Source organism: Alternaria arborescens (genome assembly GCF_004154835.1).
Source record: "Alternaria arborescens strain FERA 675 chromosome Unknown contig_10, whole genome shotgun sequence".
Lineage (NCBI taxonomy): Eukaryota > Fungi > Ascomycota > Dothideomycetes > Pleosporales > Pleosporaceae > Alternaria > Alternaria arborescens.
In genome coordinates this window covers 385,429-412,930 of record NW_021167865.1, presented here as the reverse complement: position 1 = coordinate 412,930, position 27,502 = coordinate 385,429, and the positions used below count along the sequence as shown (strand labels likewise).

The 27,502-nt window shown below is 50.7% G+C and overlaps 11 protein-coding genes across 11 annotated transcripts; 7 read left to right on the top strand and 4 right to left on the bottom strand.

Annotated features, from left to right (window-relative positions):
- Positions 1-351: 351 nt before the first annotated feature.
- AA0111_g5198 (hypothetical protein) lies at positions 352-2,022 on the top strand (the record flags this gene model as incomplete). The annotated part of the gene is made up of 1 exon (XM_028651283.1): positions 352-2,022. The coding sequence occupies one exon, from the start codon at positions 352-354 to the stop codon at positions 2,020-2,022; it is 1,671 nt and encodes a 556-aa protein (XP_028507158.1).
- A 282-nt stretch (positions 2,023-2,304) lies between these two features.
- AA0111_g5197 (hypothetical protein) lies at positions 2,305-3,837 on the top strand (the record flags this gene model as incomplete). The annotated part of the gene is made up of 3 exons (XM_028651282.1): positions 2,305-2,381; positions 2,441-2,868; positions 3,497-3,837. 3 exons carry the CDS (start codon positions 2,305-2,307, stop codon positions 3,835-3,837), a joined length of 846 nt encoding a protein of 281 aa, XP_028507163.1.
- A 1,516-nt stretch (positions 3,838-5,353) lies between these two features.
- On the bottom strand, positions 5,354-9,107 carry AA0111_g5196 (hypothetical protein; the record flags this gene model as incomplete). The annotated part of the gene is made up of 2 exons (XM_028651281.1): positions 5,354-5,580; positions 5,633-9,107. 2 exons carry the CDS (start codon positions 9,105-9,107, stop codon positions 5,354-5,356), a joined length of 3,702 nt encoding a protein of 1,233 aa, XP_028507164.1.
- A 1,607-nt stretch (positions 9,108-10,714) lies between these two features.
- Positions 10,715-12,499, bottom strand: AA0111_g5195 (hypothetical protein; the record flags this gene model as incomplete). Its single annotated transcript, XM_028651280.1, has 3 exons — positions 10,715-11,835; positions 11,883-12,240; positions 12,287-12,499. 3 exons carry the CDS (start codon positions 12,497-12,499, stop codon positions 10,715-10,717), a joined length of 1,692 nt encoding a protein of 563 aa, XP_028507165.1.
- Positions 12,500-15,442: 2,943 nt separating this feature from the next.
- On the top strand, positions 15,443-15,700 carry AA0111_g5194 (hypothetical protein; the record flags this gene model as incomplete). Its single annotated transcript, XM_028651279.1, has 1 exon — positions 15,443-15,700. The coding sequence occupies one exon, from the start codon at positions 15,443-15,445 to the stop codon at positions 15,698-15,700; it is 258 nt and encodes an 85-aa protein (XP_028507166.1).
- A 340-nt stretch (positions 15,701-16,040) lies between these two features.
- On the top strand, positions 16,041-17,804 carry AA0111_g5193 (hypothetical protein; the record flags this gene model as incomplete). Its single annotated transcript, XM_028651278.1, has 2 exons — positions 16,041-16,075; positions 16,136-17,804. The coding sequence occupies 2 exons, from the start codon at positions 16,041-16,043 to the stop codon at positions 17,802-17,804; spliced, it is 1,704 nt and encodes a 567-aa protein (XP_028507159.1).
- A 111-nt stretch (positions 17,805-17,915) lies between these two features.
- On the bottom strand, positions 17,916-18,722 carry AA0111_g5192 (hypothetical protein; the record flags this gene model as incomplete). Its single annotated transcript, XM_028651277.1, has 1 exon — positions 17,916-18,722. The coding sequence occupies one exon, from the start codon at positions 18,720-18,722 to the stop codon at positions 17,916-17,918; it is 807 nt and encodes a 268-aa protein (XP_028507160.1).
- A 2,439-nt stretch (positions 18,723-21,161) lies between these two features.
- Positions 21,162-22,298, bottom strand: AA0111_g5191 (F-actin-capping protein subunit beta; the record flags this gene model as incomplete). Its single annotated transcript, XM_028651276.1, has 4 exons — positions 21,162-21,553; positions 21,601-21,680; positions 21,735-22,034; positions 22,090-22,298. The coding sequence occupies 4 exons, from the start codon at positions 22,296-22,298 to the stop codon at positions 21,162-21,164; spliced, it is 981 nt and encodes a 326-aa protein (XP_028507161.1).
- Positions 22,299-22,947: 649 nt separating this feature from the next.
- Positions 22,948-23,571, top strand: AA0111_g5190 (hypothetical protein; the record flags this gene model as incomplete). Its single annotated transcript, XM_028651275.1, has 3 exons — positions 22,948-23,058; positions 23,111-23,417; positions 23,471-23,571. 3 exons carry the CDS (start codon positions 22,948-22,950, stop codon positions 23,569-23,571), a joined length of 519 nt encoding a protein of 172 aa, XP_028507162.1.
- Positions 23,572-24,114: 543 nt separating this feature from the next.
- AA0111_g5189 (hypothetical protein) lies at positions 24,115-25,290 on the top strand (the record flags this gene model as incomplete). Its single annotated transcript, XM_028651273.1, has 2 exons — positions 24,115-24,563; positions 24,630-25,290. 2 exons carry the CDS (start codon positions 24,115-24,117, stop codon positions 25,288-25,290), a joined length of 1,110 nt encoding a protein of 369 aa, XP_028507365.1.
- Positions 25,291-26,873: 1,583 nt separating this feature from the next.
- Positions 26,874-27,176, top strand: AA0111_g5188 (hypothetical protein; the record flags this gene model as incomplete). The annotated part of the gene is made up of 1 exon (XM_028651272.1): positions 26,874-27,176. One exon carries the CDS (start codon positions 26,874-26,876, stop codon positions 27,174-27,176), a length of 303 nt encoding a protein of 100 aa, XP_028507364.1.
- Between the last annotated feature and the right edge of the window lie 326 nt (positions 27,177-27,502).

Genomic DNA, 27,502 nt, shown 5'->3' with positions numbered 1-27,502 from the left:
ATGTGAACGCGACTGGGCCGAAGATGCCCGACATCCGTATGCCTAGCGCGTCAGACTGCAACGAGTGCGTCTACGGATGACTACGTGCTTCTTCCATCCTCCCTCAACCTCAACGCCACAATTCAGTCCATGCAGTAATACCTCCTGCTCAACAGCATCTAGTTTGCGTCCGTAAGATGCCTCCGTCCCGTTGCCGAGGTCCAGCCCCACATCTCCCCACATCCATGCCATCGCTCTGGGGAACGACGTGGGGTGGCCAACGACGGCAGATATTGGGTGGTATGTAAATTGGCGTACCTCCCAAGATCTTGATCAGTAGTCTCGGAAGACGACGCGGAGTAACAAAGAGCAATGTCAGCCGACGAGAATAACCTGCACCATCCTACACTAAGGCGGACCCTGCGTGGTGAACCTTCAGCATCGACAATCCAGTTCCGCAACCTCAAATACGCATCAATACCAGCACGATATCAAGAACCGATCCCTGATGATAGACTAGAAGTTGGGAAGGATGGAGTCTATGACGCTACCCAGTTCGGTCCATCATGTCCACAATTGCATGGAGCTCAAGCATGGGATTTGACCTTGATCGGAGACGCTGTCTTACCTTGCGGCCATGGTCAAGGGAAAACAGAAAACATGAACGAGTTTGGTTGCTTGAATGTGATTGTCACAGTTCCAAAGGGTATTCAGAGCAATCAAAAGAGCAAAAGACGAGGGCTACCAGTATTTGTGTGGGTACATGGAGGTGGTCTCAGCATCGGATCGAACAGCTGGCCACAGTATGATCTACGTCGTTTGGTCGAGCGAGGTGCAGAAACCGACAAACCCTTCATTGGTGTCGCGATGGACTATCGACTAAACATCTTCGGCTTCCTCGCTAGCGATGAGATTGGCGCAGCCGGTAATATGGGCTACAAAGATCAGGTACTAGCTTTCAGATGGGTAAAAAAGCACATTGCTGGGTTCGGAGGGGATCCAAACAACGTTACTGCTGCAGGCGAGTCGGCGGGAGCGATATCACTATCGACTCTACTCTGCGCCAATGTCGGGCAAGAGGGACTCTTTGACCGGGTTATCATCATGAGTGGGGAAGCAACATTGCGTAAATGGAGGAACAGATGGTGGCAACAGAAGATGTACGAGGATCAGTCTACCTATCTTAAATTGGATGTCAAGGACACCGAGAGCAGAAAGAGGATCCTGTTGGACACCGATGCGGAACAGTTGGCTCAGAAGCTACCCTTAGCTCAGCATTTCGCTGCGACAGTTGACGGCCAATTCATAACGCGTGAAGTCACGATCGAGACGATAATGGATGGATCGAGCGCTATACATAAGCCAGCCTGGTGCAAAGAATTCGTGATAGGAGACACAGAGCACGATGGCCTCATCGTCATCGGGCGACTCCTTGCTCAACCTGATAGCCATGGGCGTCTTAGGAAGGCATGTCAAACTCATCTGTCACCGGCTGAGACGCACGAACTGCTGAAGGCATATCGTCTCGATGGCGAGTCTCCTAAGAGAGATAGAGAGGACCGCATGTTGATACTTGGATCTGAATTACGCTTCTATCTGCCTGCGTTGGCTGCTTACCGAGGATGGAAAGCTTGCTCACCACCAAGACCTGCTTCACGATACCACTTCCACGTCCCTAACCCAATAGATGGCCCACACAAAGGCCTTGCAGCTCACGAGCTCGACGTCGCTTATCTCCTGCAGAACTTTGACACTCACTTCAGTGATAAAGATCGAAAAATAGCACGAGCCATGCAAGACCAGTTCATTAAATATGTTCACGGCGAAGGGTGGGTTGAGGATGGTAAAATGGTAGTATTCGACAAAGACGGTTCAGTTGAAGTAGACGACGATAGATACGACGAGATGTATCGCAGTGGAAGAGGAGCATTACTGGAGAGTATCGGGATGCAAAAGTTATGGCGTGTCGCAGACATGTGGCAAAATGTGCGTCAGGAAGAAGAGGAACAGTACCTTAGTTCCTCTGGCGATTCAAAGCTATGATGAAAATGCATCTGAGTATGAGCGGCAGTTTTCTGATCTCATCATGACTAGTTCACTCCTGTGTATTGGAGTCAAAGCTTACTTACATAGAGAATATATCTCGTTCTACCGCGTGACGTAGGAAACACTCGCCTATTCACCTGACCCAAGTAACCATATTTCTCCATCATTATCGCACAAACTCCAGTATAAAAAGGGCACTAGGGCCGCATTCTCCTATTCCATTTCCCGTGAGCAACAATTTACCATACTCGATCTCTAACACCCTCTCGACAAAAAAACATGGAACTTCCAGATGGCAAGACGCTTCGCGCAGGGGATCATGTTTCACGAAATTCGCAGGAGGAGGCAGATATTATGTAAGTGTTGGTCATGACGATTCTGCCCTTCCCATCGGGCCTTTGGCTCACCAGCCTAGATTCCTACGGAACCAAGAAGCTTCACCACTGCTGCAACTACCTGGAGAAATCCGCAACAAAATCTACCAATACGCTCTTGGTGGTCATCACATCTATCTGGACGAGCACCAGCCGAGTTTCAAGAGGCTTGTGATCCGACGTGCTGATGGGAAACGAATATCCAAGGATGACCTCTTCGCACTTGGCTACACTTGCCGACAGACCCACTCGGAGTCTGCAATCTTACTATTCAGTCTTAACGAATTCATTGGCTACTTTTGGTCTTCGTTCGAAATTCAGAGATGCGAGTTTTTCTCGCCGAGCCAGCGCAACGCAATACGTAACATCAGTGTCACGATATGTTGCTTCAGACACTTTAAGGGCAGTGAGACGATTATCGTTGACAAGTTCGGTGGACTGGAGAGGATTACACTGGTGGCTACTGCAGGTCAGTATAATGCAAACTTGGGAGGCGATGCAGTGAACATCGACAGAATAAAACGGGAATTATTCCAGCTATTTGGTCGCGAGATGAAAGTTATCTTGAAGAATCGAGATACTTTATACGAGTAGTAGATAGAGGAATCTGGTGCTCTGCTAAACTGGGCTCTGGTCATGCGCCTGGCCATTGTTCACGACGAGACAGAGAGAGGTAATTCTTGGGCATGCATAGAACAAAAAATGAGATTTGTCACGTATGTTACGTCAAACATCCCACAATCAAGCTCCATCACTCTAGGCTTATTGTGCCTCGGGAGCAACAGACTGGGGGCTAAGCGGGAGAATGCGCCAAAGCCCTGTCTCGTGCACGCTCTTACATGGCACCTACGTATTCACTTCCCTCCACAAATGATCAATTGATTACCTAAACACCAAGCACGTTCAATTTACAGAGAAGCACATGCTCTTTCAAGCCTTGCACAGTTTTCACCGCACATTCTTATCACTTTCCAAGATGTCGGCTTCTGGAGATCTTGCAAGCTTTGACAGCCTCCGGTCTTCTGACATTGGCGTACAGACCTTTATGGATATGCTGCGAGTGCACTGATTGCTATTTGGACCTCTCAAATCTTCAGTTGATGTTGCGGACACCCTCGAGCCGGGCTTTGAATGTCAACCATACACTACTGACGGTCGTTTCCACCCGATATCGACATCTTCCGCAACAGAACCACCAGTCTCGTCTATCGACGTCGACGTCGACATGTCTGAAGCATGGGAGTACGCATGGGAAACAGAGCATCAAGATGACGATGAGGATGGTCAAGAGCAGATCGAAGACGAAGATGGTGAAGGTCGGAAGCTTGTGCGCTGCTGCAGCATGGCTCGTCCACAAGTTCCACCGTTCCTCAAGGTGCTACCTACCACGCAACGCTTTGTCACCATACACGATTACATCACCCAAGCTCACGCTTAGGTGCAAACACTACATATCAGCGTTTTGGGGGCTATGGGGGAAATGAGTTCTCCTTCGACAAAACTTTACATCAATTTGCTATCACTGAAAATTCTCAACTTGGAGGAGGAAATTCGAGCGGACACCATGTGGAGAGTGGTTAGGGAACATGCACAACGACGCAGAGAAAGTATGATGGTCTCTTAGTTACGCTATTAGACCATGGCATCCGTAAGTCAATAGTATCCTCCAAGCTTTCCAGTACATTTCACAGGGTCAATTTCTATGCTCCCGCATTCATGCTAGCCTCATCGTATCTATCTAAACACACAACTCAAGCTCTCGGACGCAGTGTTGAGCTTCAGAAGAGCTCTTATGATCTTTGAAGTTCGTCGTATTCTCTCTGTTGTAGGTCTTCCATCTCAGTGGCAAGAGTCAGTGTCGCATGACTATTGAGGTCTAGAGTAAAACACATCCTAAAGATATCTGCTATGTCTCCTGTTGGTAGGCAAAGATGATAGAAGACTGTGTATACCTTTGCTTGAGTATGCTGTGATCAAGGCTCAAGACTGCGCACCATAAAGTATAAATGTTAGTCATGTGCCGGTGTATGCAGAAAATAGATTTGAAAGTTCGATATCCCACAAAACGTACTCGTGAAGCTATTCATTGCATTCCATGTTTTTGCACCAAAAGCACAAAACCCAGTAAGTACTTCTAGAGTTTATTATGGACACTAGAATACATGCACCTCAGTAGACTTCTCCACCTCTGCCTCATCCTCCAGTCCTCTCACCCTCAACTCACTCCAAGCGTGAATTAGCACGCATCCAACATCTTCCGTCCACCATCATTTCCCTTCTAATTACGATTCGACCCACTGACGAAGTACACATTACTGGACCGTATATCTTCAACGCACGCACAAGCTCACTAACACGTAAAGAAAATGGACGCTCTCAGTGTCATCTGCAGATACTCAGAGCAAATACCGATGCAAGGGAAAGTGGAGACAGGAAAAAGGCAATGAAATAATGGTGGGCTGCGTAAAGCGCTAGCCACGTGGTATCAAACACACTGGAAAAGAAAAGATGCAGCGACCGTGTAGCGGTCGACATAGAGTCAAAAAACAACCAAATACCCATCGATGATCGCAAACAGTAGGCGCGAGTCCATCCATCTAGTCCATCGCAACAGACCGAACGAAAGCGATGCAGGCAGGAGTCGAATTAACAACCTCAGCGGATGGGAACACCTGTAAAGTAAACACGGGGTAGCCAGTTGGGGTGGAGGCAATCAACCTCATGGAGATAATCTTGGAAAACCATTTCCTCCGTAGGATCCGGCCTCAGCAGTAGTGACTGACTCACGCGAGTCTCAACAGATCGTACAGGTCTACTATCAGTCGTAGCGACCGCATAGCCATTGTCCGTGTCCTGAGGTGCTGAAATATCAGCTTTAGCAACCACAGGGCCACTGGATGTGCCTTGTGCCTCTCCGTCAGTATTCCTCGATATATCAGGAAGTCTAGAGGCGTTTAAATTGCTGGAGCCTTGGGTCCTGACAGGGTTCCGAACAGTTGCTCCGGCGGTAGCCTTCCTACGTTGCCTAGCCGGTCTGGGTATGATGTCGGGGCCGGGGAATAACCCAGTCGCTTCTTGCGGAACCATTCGATTACTATGCCGATGACCACGAGAAGGAAGGTAAGGACTAGGGCGATGGCGAGGCCAATGAGGACAATGGCCCATAGTGCGAGGTGCTTGTCTAAAATTCGTTAGTATACCAGCTATGCGCAGGATTGGCTTGAATGACTCACTGGATTGTCTGAAGAACGAGTTGGGGTTCTCAACAAACACAGAGGATAGGCTTCCAGGCTCCGTCGAACCATCCTGGCCCTTAGTAGCGAGAAGAAAAGGAGTGAGCGTAGTGCCGTTAAAGAGCACAGCAGATGCTGTTCCGAATGTAGTAACATTGATCCGACCCATAAGGAGGAGATCTTGATTGCGGTCGATAATATCGGAGTTGCCATGGTCTTCAGACAAAGTGAGAACCTGAATGCCGCGGATGTCTGTCGTTTCGCCAAACATGGACCCATCAGCAGGCACCCACTTGGTACCATCAAATCGCTGCAAGTAAGCAGTGCCGTCGCTTCCGGTACCAGCGGCCCAGAATTGGTCTCCGCCACTATTGGCGATGGTAAGCGCAGTGACCGGACCAGGGAGGTCATTGGCACCAGGGACAACAGCAAATTGCCTGCTTGATGAGTCGTAGGTGAGGATCTTGGTCTCGTTGGTGCCTGAGGTGAGGTTACCAGCGATGAGGAGGCTGTTGTCGCCAACCCAAGTGAGAGTTGAGACGTCGCCAGAAAGACCGTTGCCGGGTGCGGTCCATTGGCTGCGCTCGGTGTTCCAAATACACACAGCAGCACAACTCAAGGCTCCAGCGGACTGGAATTGACCTGCGACAAAGATGTCTTTGGACTTTGGTCGTGGGGCAATGGCGTTTACGGTGACATTGACACCCTGCAGCGGTGGTGGCTGGATGCTGGCGAATGCGTTGCTACTGAGGTCGTAGGCGACAATTCCAGCAATGCGATCGTTGTCAAGCTGACCGCTGATCATACCGCCGGCGTACAAGACATTGTCGAGTACAGCGACAGTTGCAAAGGTAGAATTAGCATCGAGCTCGTTGTCAAAGCCGGTCACCTTGTCGGAGTCGTTGCCATCGATGATGATGAGATTAGTGATGTTACGATCATCTGCGCCCGTGGTTGCAAAGTGACCAGCAAGGATAGTCTTGTTCATGCCGTTCTCCTTGTAGAAAGTACCGGTACGAACTCCGGTCGTGTTCAGGTTTTGTCCCTGAACAATGGCTCGCTTGCGAGAAGTAGTCTGCTGCTGTTGCTGTTGCGCTTGAATTTTGACGGGGAAGGCCTGGAGAGACAAGTCATCTCCAGTTTCTAGCTCAGCAGTACCACTTGCAAGGAGGGCGCCAGATGATACCGATCCGCCAAACCAACGTTCGCTTTCGGGGACATCAGCGAATGTCATCAATCTGCCGGACATGGCGAGAGAGTGGAAATCGAGGTTGTGGAGCCAGTTGCTACGAGAAGGCACCCAGATGGCGAAGTCATTAACACTGGTGCTGGGGTTATCGCCAAAGCCGTTGACCTGGCTGAAGAAGCCGCTGACAGCGAGGACCTCCTCAGGAGTGTTAACCGTGACGTTGAGCGAGAATGGTACCAAGTACAGAACGACACCGTCAACACCGGCTCCAAGGGGTTGCCACTCATCGTTGGTCAAAGCAGCGACTCCACCCAGGCCTGCTACGTTGTTCTCTGCAGTGTTGGTGAAGTTGCCACCAACGTAAAGCGTACTAGCGTTGTGGAACATTGTCATGACCTGGTTGTTGAGTCCCTTACCGGGAAGTGCTTTGGGTTGCGCTGATCCCTGTGGAATTGCGAAGATGTTGTTGCGGTCATCACTGCTGTTGAACGATCCGCCGACATACAAGGTCTGGCCACCCGTGGTGACAGTGGTAATAAGAGCCTTCTCACGTGGAGCAAGGCTGGCGCCGGCAGCGTTGATGACCGAATCCGCAAGGTCATCTGCATCTACAGTCTGACCAGGTTTGTATTCGAAAAGGCCGTTTAAGTTACCGGATGTGGCCTTCAAAAGCGTGAAACGCACCCTCTGTGCGACAACAGTCAAGGGACCAGGACCTTGGTTGCTTGCGGGCCGAAGAATCACTTGTGGACGGGTACCATCGGTGGCATCGATGTATCCGTTGTAGACTTCATCGTACTTGTCAAAGTTGTTTGTCTGCCACAGCTCATGGCCGGGATCACTCTGGCCGTCCATTATTGTCGTAACATTGACTCGACCACGGGTGCCACAGGTGCCGTCGCCCTGGCATCCAGGCGTGTAAATGGTCACTGAGTAGTTGCCAGATTGTTTGATATCGGGCAAGAAAGTAACGCTTGCAGCATCAGGGTTGATAGGTGAGCCCTGCAGAGTTGTGGTTAGATACTCGGAAGAACTGTCGTGCGATGGGGAAATCTGCCATGATCCAGTCGTGGTCGATTCCGACCTGGACGTAGTAGGACCGCAGTTTTCAGGCTCGTTGAACTCGTTAACTGCATAGGAGTACATGGCGTCTTGGAAGAGCTGGATGCCGTTTAGACCGCCACCTTGGCCCCACCAGTCCGAGATGTCAATCCTGAAGGCATTCATGCCCACGACGTTGACAAAGGTGAACTCCTGCGCAGTGGTGTTGCCCTCGGGTAAGGGGCATCTAGCGTCACAAAAGGCCGGTCGTCCGCTCTCAGGGTCGGTGTAAGTCAGGTTCAGGATTCCACCGTCTGGAAGAGCTGTGAAGCGGAAAGTCTTGCTACCACGGCCCTGAAAGTCCGTGTTGTAGAGCTTCATGCTCGTTGGCTCGAAACCGAAGCCAAAGTCGGCCTTCCAGAATCCGGGTGCTCCGTCGGAAAGCAGCCACGTCGAATCGGCGCCCTGCGTGGAGAAGTCGGCTTTGCATGCGATGCTCTTGGGATCCGAGAATCCGGGCTGGCCAGAGCTCGTCTGGGCGGAGATGTCTGCGCTTCCAATGGGAATGATTTGGGTGTTGTTGTCGCTGGTCACAGTGGATGCATTCATGCCGCCTAGGCCGTTGAACTCTCCTCCGAATATTATGTTGTCATTAGACTGGATTATCGAGTTGATAGGGCCGTTGAAGCCGTTGAACGACAGGTCTTCCCAGCCGTTCTTCCAGATGAGTGCGTTGGATGAGTTTGCGCCTTCCAGACTGCCTCCTACATAGACTTGACTGCCAGCTCTATCGCAGTAGAGTGCGTTGACGGATCCGGTGAGGCCTTCCAGTGCCTCTATGTTGCCGTTGGCAGGGTCGAGCAGCGCAATGCCTCCAGGGGTACTCAGGTCGTCGACACCGGTGAAGTTGCCTGCAAACATGATCCGCTCTGCACCATTTACCTGAAGGGAGCACATGGCCTTGATATCGCCGTCTGTGCTGTTGATAGTCGCGAATACGCCATTGGGATAGCGTGTAAGGAGGGCTCCTTTGCGGCCAGGAGTGTTCTGATTTTGGCCTTCATATTGGTATAGTGATATTGAGTCAAAGTCTCCAGCGAAGGCTATCCGGCCCAGATCGTCAAGGTTGAGGTTGGGGCTCGGGACAGGCTTGAAACTATATGCGGTAGCTTGCGATGCCACGAGCAGCGAAAGGGTGAGCTTGCCGGCCGCCGTACGCAGAAGGTCAGCGAATGACTCCTTCATGGCAGCGATGGGTAGCGAGGTCGCTGTGAAGAATAATGTGTGGTAAGAGAGTGTCGAGGGCGACTGTTATGAAGAGGCCACGGCAGGCATGGGAACGGGTGTCGGTAAGTGGGGAGGCAGGTGCGGTTTGCTCAGGGTCGTCGCGATCGCTGGATCGGGCAGGCTGGAGGATATGCAGGTCGCGGTATCGCTGCCAATTAGCCTAGGGGAGGGCGCGCGATTGCCTCTCGAGTCGATTATATACGGCAGGTGCGAGAATGGCGAGAGTCGGACGTTGCTGCGATGGAGGCGTTCACGGGTGAGGAGCTGCCGGAAGGAGCTTTGCTTGGCGCGCAAGTGAATGTGACGGTGACGGTGATGGTACCGGGGAGTTGTATTAGGTGCAGTTTGCTGGATTGCTGCTTTCTTTGCTGGATTCTTTCTGAAACGAATGACTGAGGTGAGGGATACGTGTGCGTGAGGGTGTCTGGGAGCCGGCTTCCCGCTGTGGGACTGCTTTTTGGGAAGGGTTGTCAGAAGAGCCGTCAATCGCGTCGAAGGGAAGGGGCGCCCGGGGCTCGAGCTGTGCGCTGATGAGAAGCTGCCAAGTGCTGACGTGATTGGTGGAGACAGTGGGCTAGTGGGTTCTAAGATTGAGCTTGCAGTAGCGCGCATGTGCGAACTGCGACGATTGAATATCGATTCGATAGAACAGACACGTTCAATTCAAGCATGCAGGGTACTCGCGGTAACGTCTTCTCGAGTCTCCTCGACGGCCGTTGTTGGGAGCAGCAGACCAGGACGCGTCGATTCTTGCGCCGTCGTCATCCAACTCGCCCCTTTATCCCAGTACGAGTACCTCGTAATGCCCGCTATATAGCCGCTGCAGGGCGGTGCGACTAACAAGTTGACGACGCACCATCCCGTCATTGTGGCTGGGGTAGTACCATGTTCTTGTGCAGTATCCAAATCATCAATCGTCTTTGTGTGACTATGGTCGCACATGTCTTCCACTGCTTTCACCCTTCATCGACCAACCGCCTTGTTCACTAACATTGCTCTTCGGCGCCTTTTCTTCTTACACCCGAGACTCCTAGGCGTTTGGCATTGATGCCTCAGGCGCCCAGAACTCCACTTCGAACATCGTGAATGCAGCGACATTTGCAATTCACATTCCACCATGGCACAAGGTCATTGTCATGTACTCGTGCATCACTCTTGCCACACCACTCAAACTTATTTGATAAGATAGGCTGATGATGTGATCGCCATGTATTTTCTTGATCGTGACGCACGGCCACCTCTTTTACCCTGGTCCGTATCGCTGTCAACGGCCACGACGGCGTGTTTCACCAACATATCCCGGCCGCTCCTGAGACCCAACCGTTATGCTTGACCCGGTCGAGCAAAGTCCGACCCGTCCGTACCAAAAATACACCCAAAGCCTTCTTGGACCTAGACCATGGAACGCGTTTCGATGCGAGGCAATGACAACCTTTGTAGCAAGATAAACTATACATTATTGTACTGAGAGATATTGTCGTCATGTGTCCGTCTATTAGAACAATCCAAACGCCGCGCTGATGCTTATAAAAACAAGAACTGCTCCATGTCGGCACTCGGCCTTCTTACATCATCGACTGCTCCTTCTCGACATCCCCAACTTTGTCCTTGTCTACAAATCCCCTCTCAGTGTCCATAGCACCATTCATGTCGTAGGCTTTGATGAACCAACTGCCAAGGAAGGCCACCGCACTGAACACCAACATGACAATCCAGATGTATTTTAGGGCATCCGTGTAACTTTCCCTGAGCTGCTCCTTCATGTCGCCGCCAGGCATTTCCTTGATGATTTGGACCAGGCCTGCTGCGTCTCGAGAGTACTCGACTGCCAGGTCAGCAAGAAGAGGGTACGTGAGCATCTTCTTTTTCATCTGGTTCTGGAAGATGACACCGCCAATGGCAACGCCAAGCGTTTGTCCAAAAGCGCGGAAGAAGGAGAACATGTTCGCAGCATAGGCTTGGTCTTTGGCAGTTGCTGAAGCCTGTACAGCCAAAGCCATGGCAGGGAACAGAATACCCGTCCCCACACCACCAACGAGGTTTAGGAAGATCCAAGAGACTGTCGACGTGTTCGGCTTGAGAATAATAAGGAGACCCATACCGAGTGTAGCGAGAAACCATCCGGCGCGGTTTGCCCATCGGTAATGTCCCGTGACCGCAATTGCGATACCAGTTGCGACTGACGCTGGGGCCACGGTGAAGGTCCAAGGGAACATTGCAACTCCAGCAAGTATCGGACCAAAACCTCTAACTGCTTCGAAGTAGAGTGGCATGTAGTAGAGGATAGCCCACAGTATGATTCCATGAATAACGGTAGAGACGTAAAGTATGGCGGCTGACATGTTCTTGAACACCGAAGTGCGGATGAGGGGATTGACAGCAAAGAACTCGATATACACAACGAATGCGACCATACCCGCGGCGCAAACGATGAGTGGTACAAGCGTACGCCATGAGTCCCAGGGATACTGTACTCCACCCCAGGTGACAGGAATTAAGAAGCCGGTCGTGGAGGCGAGAAACAGCACCATGCCAATCCAGTCAACTTCTCGAAGCTTGACAAGGAAGGAGCCATGCTTCTGGTTGAGCTTGAGGAAGACAGTAATCAAGGCAGCACCGAGACCGAGGAATGGCAGGTTGATCCAGAAGATCCAGCGCCAAGACACGTTTTGGGAAAACCCACCTCCTGTGTAATGTTAGAACAGATTTTGAGATATAGCATGTGTGACTCACCTAGTAGAGGGCCTGCCACTGTGCCGATCGACCACATAGCTCCGAAGAAGCTGAACCACTTTCCTCGCTCTCGAAGTGGTACGGTGTCAACTACGACCATTTCGGTCAAGCAGATAATGCCACCACCACCAATTCCTTGAATCGATCGACCAACCAGGATGACGGTAAAGTTATTGGCCACGGCGGGGATGATCGAACCAGCTAGGAAGAAGCCCAGACTGACATAAATAAGTGCTTTGCGCCCAAAGATGTGCGAGAACGATCCGAGGACAGGCTGAAAGACAGTCGATGTCAACAGGAAAGAAGTTCCGCTCCAGAAGGCTTCGATAGCAGACCCGCCCAATGCTTTAGCCATAATCTAAGAACTTTAGCACGGTGAAGAACAGTTGGTCTGACCAACTTACTGGCAGCGCAACTGAGATCGAAGTTGCATCCAATGCGGCCATGAGTGTGATGATACAGAGACTACCAAAAGCGGCCAGGAAACGCCATCCAGGCTGAAACTTCTCAGGCTCCGGCGCCCTCGATTCTCCAGACGCTGAATCGCTCAAAGGCTCGGATTGAGGTATCTCGGGCTTTAGCCCGTCCCCAATGGACTGCGAAGAAGGGCTGGCCATGATATGGTGGTTACTGAACAAATTGCGGAATAGGCGAGTTCAAGTATGTGAGGTGGATACGAGGCTGACACAGCTGAATTCAAGAGGCTTGCTATGCAAATGCTGAAGCTGTGGTTGTTCAGCTGATTGTTCTCCATGGCGCAACTATCGGTCTAGATATACTTGTGGCATATCAGGACTGCGAGACATGACGGACGAAGAAATCACCTCGTCGGCGTAAAGTCAGCGCGCTAAAATTTCATACACACACACATCTCGGGACAACGTTGAGTGTAGGATCTGTCTACCGGGCATCTTATTTCAGCCTCAGTCCTTCGCACTAACCCCTTTGCTTCATTACCTCGCGATAAGCGAAGAGGTGGACAGTGCAGCAAGACTTTGGCTTACAGTCATCCCAACGACACGGCCAGAATCTGTAGACTCGTCGTCCGAACCAATAGCAAACAGTCCAGAATGTCTCGTATCGGGCTCATAATGCGATATGGCGTTATGGCGCAAAAACGTGCAGCGCACATGCGATGCCTAATGACGAACCACACCCAGTGCTGAGGCGGGGAGTTATTCACCCGACTTAGGCCAACCTGAACAGGCGGACTTTCGAGTCTCCCCGATCAAATCACAAAAATGTTGTTGCCTGGGAAGACAGATGTCCATCTTATCAATCATGGCGTTGTGAAAATAAACAAACTAAGATGTGTAGCATATCGATGTACGCAAGGAGCAGTGCAGATCATGGTTGTCGAAGGGCAGTCCTCGGCCCTGGTTGAGCGCTAGTCACAGATCCGGCGCATAGGCTTGGCATTGCTGAGATGAGCAAAGTGACGTGTGCATTTGTCCCACCAACTTCAGCCAACAACGGTGAACATGTCAGACCGGCCAGTATACCACCTACAACCACGAGTTAGTGTTAAACAACGCATCCTCACCTTTGGAAACTAGCGTTCGGCGGTGGCTGAATTTAGATATGCCCAAGAGAAGCCAGTAGGGAACTGCCCAGATGTGCTTGGGGACCACAACTCCGCGCTCCGGACGCCTTGGTGCCTCACCGATTGAGAAGCAATGTTGATATTTACGACGGACTGGCAACAGAGCGACCGTGTACAGGTCTTGCTTGGGCCAAAGCGTGGCTGCGTTCGTCCCGCAATCTCCAAATTGGAATTGCTATTGACCTTTGTTTTGCGATAGGGCACCCCTAAGCGAATCCGCTTCTGTGAATCAACACGCGTGATACTCCATACCTTCCTCTTTGTTTGGAAGTCTTCTAGAAGGCTTTTAGATCGAGTACTGTGTTTTATTAATTTGTAATTGCTCGCGACGACCGAGGAAAGGCGAGAGCATCTATCGTTCCCTGTCAGTCATCGCGTTTCGAAACCATCACTGCCCAAAAGCATGGACAGAACCGTGGGATCCTTCAAATCCTTCATACAAACAGTACCACCAAATCCAAACACATGGAGCGACATTTCACCGTTGTCTCCAAGTGACCAGACATTACCACCATTGTTTGTGCCACCGAATCCGAAGCCGAAAGATAGCGCTGTTCATTTCACGTCCTGGAGAGCGCCTACTGATTGGAACCTAAGCTCACCTAGTCAGCCCTCTCCGAAGAATCCAGTCTCTACGGCTCGTACATTCTCTCCATTGATCCCGGAGCCTTCTCCTAGTAGCTGCAGTTCAAGGGCAGAGTCTGGATCCTGGCCACTCGAGACGAGAATCTTTCAATCTCCGCGACTGCAGCCAATACATCCAATCCTCGAATGTAGACCAGAACCACCACCACTCTTGACAACATCCCCGCCTGCCCAGACGCCCTCACTTGAGGGAGACTCAAAAATTCTTCTTTCACCTATCAGAGACAATCAACTTGTGTGTTCTTCAACTAATACTGAGGCTGCACATCCGGTTTCACACTCCCCTTTGAAGCCAGGACTACAGACCTGCGACAATCCTTCTGCAGATACAATATATCAATTATCGGATGTATCGAGAAGAGCGAAAGCATATGTATCACTGGGAATAATGCTGCCAAGGGATACTAGAACTGGATGGCAATACTGGTCTTCCACCCCGCACGTCGACAATATTGCAGAAACATCTCGATCGTTGCAAGGAAAGACGATCCCACCATTATATCGCACAAGCCCCTTTATGGACGATGAATGCGAAGATGAGGAGCTGAGTGATAGAATGCAGCTTTTGAGCTTCTCGCAAGATTATCATGACGTGCTGGCGGATCAGTACCATGAGTGTAGGGCTCCTCGGCCTCGAAGCAGCTCGTTGAGTGCAACCTCATCAGGGTTCTTTACCTGCGGCTGCATATCCATTCCAATCTTCCGATTGAGAACACATGAGCTGTTACCAGCGCCCTTAGCATGGGGAAGAGGCTCCGGCTGGCGATCGAAGCACAAGCAATCAAACCGCTGGACATCACTACGTCAAAGTGATCGAAAGGGTAGACGACGATCTGTTGACGAAAACCTACCGCCGCGCGCTACAGAAGGATCGACATATCGATGTCGAAAGCGCATTCCTGACATAACATCTCATGCAAAAGTTTTGAGAGGGAGCAAACGACGTGCTGGGTCTATGGAACTGTCAGAGCGCAGAGACCTTTCCCAAACATCCCGACGACTGGCTTCGGGTTCGTCTTCACAGGGAAATGGCAGTCTTCTGATCCGACTTCCGAGAGGATTTGCCTTGGTGCGCCTGTCTCGAGCTACCACATCACACTCTGAGGCAACGTACGACTACGATGCTACCACCCATGAGGATCACCGACAGAAGTCCAGTGCGGTGTCTGATTACCCGTGGCGGAGGTCATCTTTCTACAATTCGTCTCCACCGTCTTCTCCTTTCCCTTACGACATTCCACCGCCGCTTCCGGTCAATTTAGTGAATATGTCGGAGTCTCGACTAATTCGTTCAGCATCGCAGGCTAGCGAAATGTGGACTGAAGAGAAATGTAACAATATACTACCAGACGAAGAGACTGTAAGTCGTGGTCTCATGAATAGAGCACGGGATATGCGCGACGCCTGGCGGAGGCACCAGAGGGAGGTCAGACATGAAAAGATCAAGCAAAGTATCAAAGTACTTGGCCTGGTCGAGCCGGCATCAGTAGCAGGCTATACGAAGTCGTGGGGTATGCGATTGGGAGATGTTCCTGGCGACGAAGATAGAAGCACGAGCTACAAGGCTTAGAGATCAGTACACACGTCAAGAAGTAACGTGTTATATATAATTACCGACGAGAACCTGCAAGATAGATTTCCAAGCTTTGCATCACCCAAGCATAAAGCTTGTATCCTCACATACATTTAGGGCTTGAGTCTGAGCTAAATTCGCCCGAATCCGCTTAAGCCCGGAAACGATTAGTGCGTGGCGCCCACTCCATTCCGTTTATTCCACGTACGCACCTACATGCACGCTACATCTATTCAGCATCAACGTCATCTCTTAGCGCAATGCAGACACTAACCATACCTGCTTCTGTCAGTAAACGCAAGCAGGCCTGCAAAAACTGTCGGCAGCGTAAAAAGAGATGCGATGTAAGTCCACATCATCGTCGCATGTCGGGTGAGAGCTGACGATAAGTTGCTTACTGTAGGCAGAACACCCGAGTTGCTCTTTGTGTAGGAGATGGAATCTCAAGTGCGAGTACTCGTTGCCGAAGTTAAGTCGAGACAACTACACACCATCTACAAGTCGTTTAGAGCATCATGCACCAGCATCACCAGCTTCTACTCTTGGCTTAGATCTAATACAGCCGAAATCACCGGACCTCATCCAGTTTCCCGGTGCTCGCCTTTCAACATCCGTAGCTCTCAGTATACCATACCCTACACCGGCATCTGCTGTGGAGCAGTTGAACGATACGCTGAACTTCCAAACGATAGACAGCTTCCAGCTACCACCACAAAATGTCATTTTCCAGCTCGTCGAGCTCTTTTTCGAGCACCTGTACCACACTTTTCTTTGTTTCCATAGGAAGAGTTTCCTGGCGAAGTTAGAACGTGGCGACTTGGAGAAAGACGCACCACTTCTTCTGTATGCCATCTGCTGTGTAGCGGCCAGACACCACCCTGAACAGTCCATTCAGAAGCGCTCGAGAGACTGGTACGAGCAAGCACGCTTCTCTTACGAACTCACCCGGCGAAGACCGGAGCATCCTCTGCACACAGTTCAGGCCGTATTACTTCTTGTGTTTCATGCTTGGACCATCGGTGACTACTCTGCTAGCTGGCTTTTCTTGGGAAAAGTTTGGAGGCAGGCAGTCGTGCTCGGCCTAAACCGCATGGATGCTAGCGACCATCTATTGAACGCGAGGATTGACAATGAGAACTCATACGTTTTTGGAAAAACAGAACCTCACTCGACAATTGAGCGAGAAGAGTACCGAAGATCACTTTGGTTGCTGTTCATAATGGATCGGATGAATTCATGGCCAACAGGATGGCCTAACGCGATACCGGAGATGCAGTTCAAGGTCGATATACCGATCGCTGATACGCTATTTCAGAACATGGATCCAGACTTGGAAGTCAGCTCTTTCAACAACCTGCCATTTACCAGGAACCTATCGCGTCTCATAGACTCGGTAAAGGCTGCAGAAGGACCACTGAACGTCTTCCACTATGTGATCGTTGCACATGTCTTACTCGGTCGAGTTTCCGAACTACTGTATTCCCTACACAACGCTTCGGACAGCCTCGAATACGCTGAAGACTGTACTGCACTGGACAATATGGTTGTGAAATTTCGACTAAGTCTTCCGCGCCCAGCAAGTTCGGTCCTAGAAGCGCCCCCAGCTGACCGCGGTCATGTCGTTTGGCTGCATATCATTCTCGACACCATGGCCATTCTACTTCATTACCAAAGTAACACAGTTTTTCCAATACAGGAGGCAGCTTCAAAGTTTACACTGGCTGTAACAGCGGCGCGTAATATTGCACAACTCGTCAAAGATACGTCACGCATATCTATCGACATTTTGCTCTCTGCGCATATCGGATCGTCGCTCTATGCGGCAGCCATTGTCCTTGTTATACAGTGGCGCCTGACTGACGACAGTAGCTTCAAAGAAGACATTGACTTGTTTATGCTTGTATTCGAACGTATGAACGAGGTCTTCAGCTTTCTAGGCTTGAAGCTCAAGATAGCGCTAGAGCATGACTTGCAAAAAAGTGTAGAAGACCTTCAGAGTCTACGAGAGCGTGGATTCAAGGGTATGTTGGCTGATTGTACTAAATGGAATCACGTCAAACAAGAGGTTGAGAGAAGAGGTATCGAAGTCGATCTTTCATAAAAGGCGCCAGTAACGAGGACAATATTTATAGTACAGTTGATAATAAATGGCGTCTCCGAAGGAAACATGATGCTACGTGTCTGTATCGCAGTAATTCAATCTCGGAACTTCTCACTCTGGACCAACCAGCATACGTCCGCCGTCACTGTTTACCACTGTCCCGTTCGCGAATCTGTCTTTCATGACCCAACCATACGCCTCTGCGATATCTTCTGGTTTTCCAAACTCTCTCAGCAGACTAGCTCCTCTCTTGAACTTCTCGATAGCTTCGGGAGAAGAACTGTCTATTAGTTTTTGTAATAGTTCCGTATGGATTGCGCCGGCATTCACGATGTTCGTGCGGATGGGGTTAAGGTCTACCGCAAGACCGCGAGCCAGGCCTTCAAGCGTTGCACCAAGTGCTGCGGTTATGGTCCAGCCAGGCATTGGACGGTGCGTAGTTGTGCCTCCTGTGATTGTGATGGAGCTATTGGAAGACTTGTGCATGTAATCACCAGTCTCAATGAGTTTGGCCAGCACACAAGCAGCGACAAAGCGGACTGTCCAGCCGTTCATCAGCGTGTTGACATCTATTTCCGCAATCTTGGGCCGTTGAACCGAATCGCCTGCCAGGAACGCGATATGATCGATCTTCTTCTTGCTGCCCTCGGTCGCCTTATCGAGCATAGCCTTCAGATTGGATTCCAGGTTCTCCTTGTCGAGAAGGTCAACGGCGAAGCCTGCTACCTTAGAGGCTGGGTAGTCCGGGTACAGGGATCGCAGCATTTCGACTCTGGTATCGACCTTCGCTTGGGTAGACCCAGATATGGTTACAAATGCACCATTTGAGAGGGCCATGTTGGCAACGGCATATCCGATCCCGGAAGTGCCGCCAAAGACAAGGACGTGGGCATTTGCGAGACGGTTCTGGTGCGCCATTGTAAAGTAACAGGAAGTTTTGTGGAGAGTTCAATTGATGTTTAGTTAGGATGGAAGATGGGAAGTCTGTGATGGATTTCAAACATGGACATGGCCGTCACTTTTATATATAGTAGTATCAGTCCAGCGGCGGCCTCACGCCTACTAGCGGCCCAGAAGATGTGAGAAACCCTTGCTTCACCGCACATTCACATCATGGTCTGGCGGGCAGCGGCGGATTCGGACATATTGTGACGGTCTCCATGGGCACCAAGGGTTGGTAACAAGGCGGGCTGGCGGCGACGCTAATGCATGAGCGGTGCGGCGGGGTGTTCAAACCACTCGCGCACTGCTACGCATCGTCACCGACAAGGAACTTGTGAATCTGCTGTTGTATTCTCCTGTTCTACCAAAAAAAAAATATTGGAAAGATGGTTCGCAAAAATTGTTCGTGCATGCAGCTCAGCACTCAAATCGTCACTACATCGACCAGTGGATGAACCTCATGAGAAATTCCGGGCTCTGCCAGACAAGTGCACCAAGCCCTTGCTGGTGTTTTGTAACTGCCCAGCGTCATATCTAGACTGTTGAGACCCTCCAGAGAGCGTTCGGCATCTACCTACAGCGATTTTTCCTTGAAAATAGTTCGTACACCTTGACCATCCTTTTCCCTAATCTTTTCGGTGATGAGACTCCGAGCAGATGACCTGAATCTCACAACATAGATCTCTTCAAGCGCAGGCAAGTCTTTTCCGAATGACCCGTGATATGAACCATAAAGATAATGACAAAGATCATGATAGTTAGGCTCTATGGATCGAATCGCCGAGCGCTGGGTAACATTGCGCTGAGTAAGCCATTCAGCAAGTATGCCTGTACAGGCGTGGGAAATCAGCACATGTATCACAAACATACCGTATCAAGAAGTTGCCTACCATTCGATCCATCATCATCGAAATATTGATGTAGATCTTGCGTACAAGGAAGTATGAAGATGTTGGTGGCGTAACCTAGTGTAGCAGTCTCTGCATAGATCTGACGGCAGACTTCTGGGAGGTGAAATGCAGTGCCTTGAGCCTTGAGTCGGCGATTGTATAAGTGATCCGCTCGGCCGTGCCATAGTGAGTTGGAGTTCTCGTGCCATTTTTTCGATGTTCGAAAGACGGGTGCGCGCTGAATTCGTATTTTGTTTCCGCCAACTGCGTAACGGAAGATCGTGTTTCTGATCTCTGCAGGTAGTCGAAGTAGAGGGGAGTCTGTGGCGTTCTTTTGGATCCTGAGCAAGTCAGCAGAGAAATTGCTAGCGTAGGAATACTATCCCCACGTTTCAACTAGGTAGTCAGGAGGCGTTTCCATACTGACAAGTCCATTCTCGAGATGCTTCACGGAGTAAGTGCGATCTTGTGGAGGCTTTAGTCTACTAATTTGTTGCGACCCGTTAAGGTTCTTCGACTTCGTAGGCTTCCTAGCCGCGACCTTTGTACGTGGACGCGAGCGTTTGTTGACCTTTGAGGGTTGAAGTATATTCGAGGCTGGCTTCCTCACCTTGGCAGATTGGGAGCGTGTCGTCGGCGCCATCTCAATGGGTTGCTTGGTGAGTCGATCAACAGGGAGGTCGAGTTGATATGGCCGGTGTAATTCGAGCGCTTCAGTCAAAGGGATCGTAGTCTGCGGAAAGCAATGACGTACGCGGTATATGTTTCATTGCAAACGGAAAACGCGAGTGCGCTTTATAAAGCTTTGGCTCAGGTGACCTTGAGATTACCTATACGATCTTGCCTATGCACTCACTCACCTACAATTTAAATAGGGCACATCAGGGCGCATGTGAGGGAAATATCTTTCCAGGCAAGCTATGCTTGGTGTGCTGAAAGGCGTGGTAACTTACTCTTCGACCGTAATTTGGAGAACGTCTACGAGTTAGACGAATTGGTGGAGGCCTGTGAGTTACTACAAGGCTTGGAGTGTGTTGAACTAGTTCTCTGGAGCAGGCCCAATCCCAGGGATACAAAGCTTACTGCGGCCATTGAGAATCTTGGAGCAGAAGTCATTAAAAAGGACGGAAGAAAGGTGGAAGTCGTCCTGCGGTGTGATCGTTAAGCGGTATCCTGGCTGTCTTGTCTTCGCTTACGCAACTTGGTCACCTGGCGGCGCCGCGCTCGAGGAAAGTAGTGCACACATCGATGTAGGGACTGTCGTCATGTTTCTATGAAAAGACGGTACTTGGAGGATCGAGCGTGACGCAGTGCCATGCATTGGCCTGGGGAAGGTGCAATCACAGCTTGGGTGTAGGGGCGTGCGTAGCTCCACTAGACCGTATATCGCCTCTGCCAGAGAAGAGAGTTGATGCTCATTTGAAGAATGAGATAGTCCAGTCCTCGTGGGTATACCGCTGGAGCTAGGATTGATTCGATATTATCTATGCCACACTGTTCATCTCCATGTGCAACCATGCTCATCCTACCGACCCATGCTGTTGATCATCTCCCTCTGTGTCGCGCGGTCGCGGTTCGTCTGGCTGAGCGATGGGATGCTCCTCAGATCTCCGACAACGTCCTTGGCCTTTCCAAAGTACACCTCCTGCAGCAGATTGCGCATCTTGAGCTCCATATCCTCGACCATCTTGCCAATGTTGGCGACGTGCGAGGTGTCATCCTCAACGGCCATGTCGGCTTCGACTTGGCGCACCATATTACCGGATAGGTCAAGACCGCCGAGTGTTTCGCTGTCGGTACCGAGGGAGAGGATGACAGTAGAAGTGAGCTTGTAGTGGGAGGTGCGTGCGCGGTCTTGGGCGTCGAATACGTGGATGCTGTCCCAGCTGCCAGAGCTCTTGGGGGTAGGGTTGACGGCTGCCTGCATTAGCATGTGACGGTGACACACGGGAAAGATTGCATACCCTTCTTCAACAGAACACATCCTGCGAAGCCATCATCCATGTCCCACAGGTAGACACTCGATATGCCGCCCTCAAAGTACCTGTCGGTATCAGCCATGCTCCGCCGGCCACGCCTTTACTCTGCATAGACTCACAGCTCCCTGTACACGTCAAAGGCCTCGTTCGCCTTGATCTCCATCTTACGGACACGATCACTAGGCGTGACACCTTCCTCAATGGGCGGCTCGAACTCATTGCTCCATGGACTCCTCCAGCTGTCGCCGTCGCGGTTGTAGTCGCAGCACAGGAAGTCGCGCTTCGTCTTGGAGCACTTCTTCACGGTAAGCGGAATGTCGACGGATTCGAGCAGGTCTTCTTCGAGCGAGGGGTTGAGCTGGATAATGTGGTCGACATTGCGCTTGACGTCCTTTGGGTTCAGTCGGCGCAGGAGATCGCTAGGACGAGCTGTTAGCTACAAACATGGGGAATGCGGGGTGCAATGCGACCCACAGGGCACTGTCGATAGGGTCCGCCATGATTCTGATCCGTGTCTTGGGAAGGTAGCGGTCGGGCGTGATCAGGGTCGGGTTGCTCGAGTATCGTTTAGCTCCCAGGCCTGGCCCCTCAATCTCCAGCGGCTCCTCTGTCGGCGATTCGGGTGTTGGCACTGCGTCCGGGTCCCACGAGTCATGCGTATAGTAGCTCACCCGGCGGCCCATCTTGGTAGCGCGTCACTCCACTCAACCTCACTGCTACTCTCTTTTTGGTCGTCGCCGGCTTTTGTCTTATAAAGAATGTTGTTAACAGGTTTGTGGTAGTGGCGGCTTGCTGCTTTCTCCTTCACCCAGCAATCGCGGCTGTCTCCATCGAGAAAGAGCAGAGCAGCCTAGTTGCTTCCCTGTAACTATCACCACATCAAAGGGTATCTCTCACATCCAAGCACACCAAGCTGGGCTCACCTCCACGAACTCTGATCATCAAACATGCCAGAGGATGAACCTCCTACGGCTAGTACGGCATCGTCCCCAGTGATATTGCCCCCTGCCCAAGCCTGATGTGAGACCATCGCAATTCACCCTCGCCTCGCCTCGACATCACGCACATGTACGCGTTTGCTGGTGCGTGACCAATAGGATGTGCTCGTTTCAGAAATCTCATCATGGAAACGTAGGTGAGGCTGCATTCTGTATCTGTGTGCGGCCATCTTCGATAATCTCTCACCTTCACCTGGCCGCCATCTTCATCGTCGCGCTAGTGAGCTTCTCTCGAGAACATAGTCTACCTTTACGCCTCTTTTTTATCTTCTATCATCCATCTGTGACAACGAAATATTTCGACCAGCAGCCAAACAGAAACCAACGGTTGAGAATGTCTGACAACGACAACGCCGCCGCCAATGGCTCTTCTCCCCAGTTCACCGAGCGCGAGCTACAGCTCCTCGGATGGGCTATGCAGTCTCTCAAGTCTGGTCCTCCAGAGGTATGTGTCTAGTCTGTCTTCTCTTCTAGTGCAATACTCACAGTCATCGTAGATTGACTACGAGAAGCTCGCTGGCTATGCTGGAATGAGCAACCCGCGCTCTGCTAGCAACGCCTGGGCCAAGATCAAGCTCAAGTTGATGACCCCCACTGCCGATGGCACCGCCCCAGTCACCCCAAAGAAAACCCCTCGCAAGAAGGCTACTGCTGTCAAGCAGGAGGATGACGGCGAAGAGGGCGCAGACGCTGCAACTCCTAAGAAGACCTCCCGCAAGCGCGCCCCCAAGAAGCAGGATATCGACGGCGAGTCTTCGCCTAAGAAGAAGGCCACCCGCGGCAAGAAGAACTTGAGTGTCGATAGTAAGTCCACCTCCGGGTAAGAACAGATGTAGTGCAAAGCTAACACACCATAGCTATTAAGGAGGAGTCTGACGAGGACCTCAACCCTGACGGTTCGCCGATGAAGATCGACCCTGCCGAGCCTAAGGACGAGATTGTGGACGATGTCGTCTAGGTTTCCTCTCGGTTTGGGCCACTGTTACTTTTCTTTGATCAAGCCATGTTCCTTTCTGACCACGGCTGTGAGAAGGCGTTGCGGGATGTCTTCTTCTAGTGACGTAGCGCACGATGGCGAAAAAGACTGGTCCTCAAGGAGTCGTGTCATGAAATACTCACTCTCATCTCAGCATGGCATTATGGAGTGTTAGGGAAACATGCATGGTTTTCACAAACGGCGTAAGGCAGTTGCACCATTCGCACGTTAGCGATCGCAACCGCACATTGCGCATCTCCAATACATTTGTTCATGCCTAAACGTAATCTCTTAAGAAATGTGGATGTTATGTAGACTTTGCTTCTTGTTCGAGATCCAGCAAGCACTGTATGCGTGCCGATACACATACACCCTGGTCTGGGGTCGTCTAGCCGGATATTACCCCAATTCTCCAGTCCAACGTAGCTCATCTACACATAGTATGTACGCAACCATTCACTACATCTCTGTCGAACTAATGAAAACAGACATTACGATTAAAACAGCTCATCCCACAACCACAATATGGCGCGACGCAATCGAGAAGCAAAGAGACTCAAAGATAACGCAATGCCGTCGTTGATGGAAAACAAGTCAAGGCTTGTAAGACACACTCATGCTTCGTACCCAAATCTAGCTGACATGAACTTGAAGGGTGGCAATTATGCCACAAATGCTTTAATCTTGTTCTCCACCCCTCTTTTAGCCGTTTTCGCTTTGTACTTGGGTTTTCAGCAGCCGTTCCTCCTTGTACTGCATTCATACCTGCCCAGGCGACTTGATGTGTATCTCCCTGCTAGATTATGGGAGGCTACGCCAGCAGTCATTTTGGACGGAACTCTGAGCCCAAGGGATCTACTGAAAGCGTGCGAAGGCCACCAATACACGACCGAGATCATATCTCTCGATCCTCTGCTGATATACATCAACAACTTCACGTCTGCGCAGGAAGCAGAAGAGCTCATCAAACTTGGGTGGGTATCCTTGCCTCGCTGTCACAAGCTGGAGTTCACTCACGACTGCAGCTAATACTTCTCCAGCTCCCCCGAATTCGCTGAATCCTTTATCAGTCGTTCACGAGGCAGTACCCAACGCGTCACAGGCCGCACCTCTCAGTCTGCGCCCCTCCCTATGGATGATCCACTAGTCTTGTGTCTTCTGAGCCGCGCAAGAAAGTTCATGGGCTCTATGCTCCTTCCCTCGGAACCCTTCAGTATTCCGCAACTCGTACGCTACTTCCCTAGCCAAAAGTACGACCTACATACAGACTTCTGGCCTGAACACCAGATCACTAGTCTCGAAGATGGCAAGCAGGTATATTTCAATCGCATCGCTTCATTTTTCGTTTTCCTACGCGACAATTGCACAGAGGGTTATACATACTTTCCTCTTGTCGAAACTTCGTTGCCCAACATCCTGGATGGTACATACAATGACAGGATAGCGCAAGGTGAAATGAATGGAGAAGCCAAGGGCATCAAATTCAAACCGATGCGGGGGAACGCGGTATTTTGGGTTAATCTGGATAAAGACGGAAAGGGCGATCGGAGGGTAGTGCATGCCGGACTCCCGGTGAACGAAGGAGAGAAGATTGGGCTGAACATATGGCCAAGGAAATATTTTGGATATGTAGATGGCGGGGATGAGGATAGGGAAGGGATGGCGACAAGGGACGGGTGGAGTGGGAGGTGGAAAGACTGAATGAGTAAACTGCATGTCGAGCACTCTTGCTAACAAAACTGCACCGATGTTTTCCCCATGGATTCCAAGCCCTCTCAAACGATTCGTTCCATACCAGCACTTTAGCATTTACGTTCCGTCTAAATGTCGATGCGCAAAGCATACGTCATCTATGTGAAACAAAGACACGCGTTTCGCAACACAACAGATAGAGTAGCGCCACACAAACCTTATAATGAGCAAGGCAGGGAAGTGGCACAGTAAACAACCCGGTGGCTGCAGCGTAACACCAACTCAAGAACTCAAATTACCGCACCGGCCAACATAGCCGCGGTCATGTCAAACAGAGTCCTGAACAATCAAATCAAACTCACTCTCTACCTCACAGCAACAACATAAACCGTTGTTTCCAACATCTTGTCGGTCAGTTTCTAGAGCCACCAACTAGACAATGTCGCCTTCAATACCTTTCCCCGACTACCCAACACTCCACAGATGTCCAATGAACATAGCTCAGCTGATCGACCCTGCAATCCGCTCCTGGAACCTAGGTCCTGGCTTTTGTACACGCGACAACTTATTCGGTGTTAGCTACGTACTTCTTCTTGTCGTAAACTATATGGTCGCCGTTCTAGCCTTGTATGCGGTCTTCGCTATCCTGGGAAAGATCGCATGTTGGAGAGGATTCGCAAGGAAGGATACGAGAACTCGAGAAAAGGCGATGGATTGGAGAAGTGTAGACAGGTTGGAGCGTGGTGAGGGGAGTTGGGTTGGTAAGGTATGTTTTGGTGTATTCGAATACTAGTCTGAGCTTGTGATAGAAGATACTGACGAACTTTGTAGCAGATCAAGGCGTTTCGTCCGATATTGAGTCCTGTGAGGGAGAAGGAGAAGATGTGATGGTGCCAATGCAAAGTGCCACCAAAGTCGGAAAGGGTTCTGTATGCATTGCAAAGAGTCACGTATACCAAGTTACGCTAGAGGTTGGGCAGTCCTATGGCAAGGGAATATCAATCGGTCCAGCAACCACATGCAGGACTTCGATGTATTTGCTCGGTGGTCTTGCATTCCGGCGCCCAAGATTCTCATTTCCAGTGTAACATTCGGCACGTTCGGCACAAGTACTTGCGGCCACTCCTACGCTTATTCAGAACAGAGTACTGCTGTGGCTATGATCATTGCGGCAAACATCTTGTCTGCCGCTCTTTCTTCGTGTATCGTACTGAGGGACTGTAACAAGATGATTATGATAAGTCATCATTGCAGACACAGAGGCGGTGTGATTAGGGGAAGGAGAGCAAACGCACGACAGACTCGTTTGCAGCTGACGTCGCGACGAGCAAACGAATTTGGAGAAAATGGTGGGCATGATGTCGCCCCGTAAACAAATTCAATGCTCCTGTACCTGGCGCATCGATACATCTGTGTCAGGTCACTTCGACGAATGACAAGAGATTCATAATCTCGTCGTTTCAGCCCACTCACCTTCACTCGATCACATTTCTTACATGCGCAGAATTTCCTCACATCACCGATAACCTCGCATCCCCTCTTTTCAGTCCTCACAATCACACGATCGGTCTCACTGCAACACATTCTTAACAATGCCGGCGCTCACAACATCCACTCACGCAGCAGCTGCGCACCGCGGTATTGACTGGCCACTCCTCTGGGTCATAATTGGTGTCATCAGCATCATTCTCTTTCAGATCTTCATCGCGGTTGCCCTTATTCGTTGGGCAAATTTGCACAGCAAGGTGCGGTGGAGAGACCTGCGAAACCGTGGCATTGCCATCCTCGACGGTCCTTCGCTCATCTGGAGGGACACGATACCGCCTGCACCAACAGTCTCGACATACAACTTACGGCATAAGCTTCAGATATCAAACGAACAGGTGTCTCAATAACTTACTGTGGCTGCTTTGAACCAAAACGACCAAGGCGTCAATACCAGCGCTACGTCACTTTCTGAACAATTATCAACAGACAACGATGAGTGTCTTCGCCCCCAACCCAACGCAGCTCACCGAACAACATTCATCCACAACCGCCGCCATCGTCACCTTCATCGTCATCTCCGCAGTGGGCTTATCGATCGTTGTAGGGTTCGTTGTGTTTGGTGTGTGGTACAGGATCAAGAGGAAAAGAGAACAACATGAGGCAGCTGTCGAGCTGGTGGAGCTTTCTCGAATTGGAGATTCATTACAGATGTCGCCATCACAACAGCGTTAAG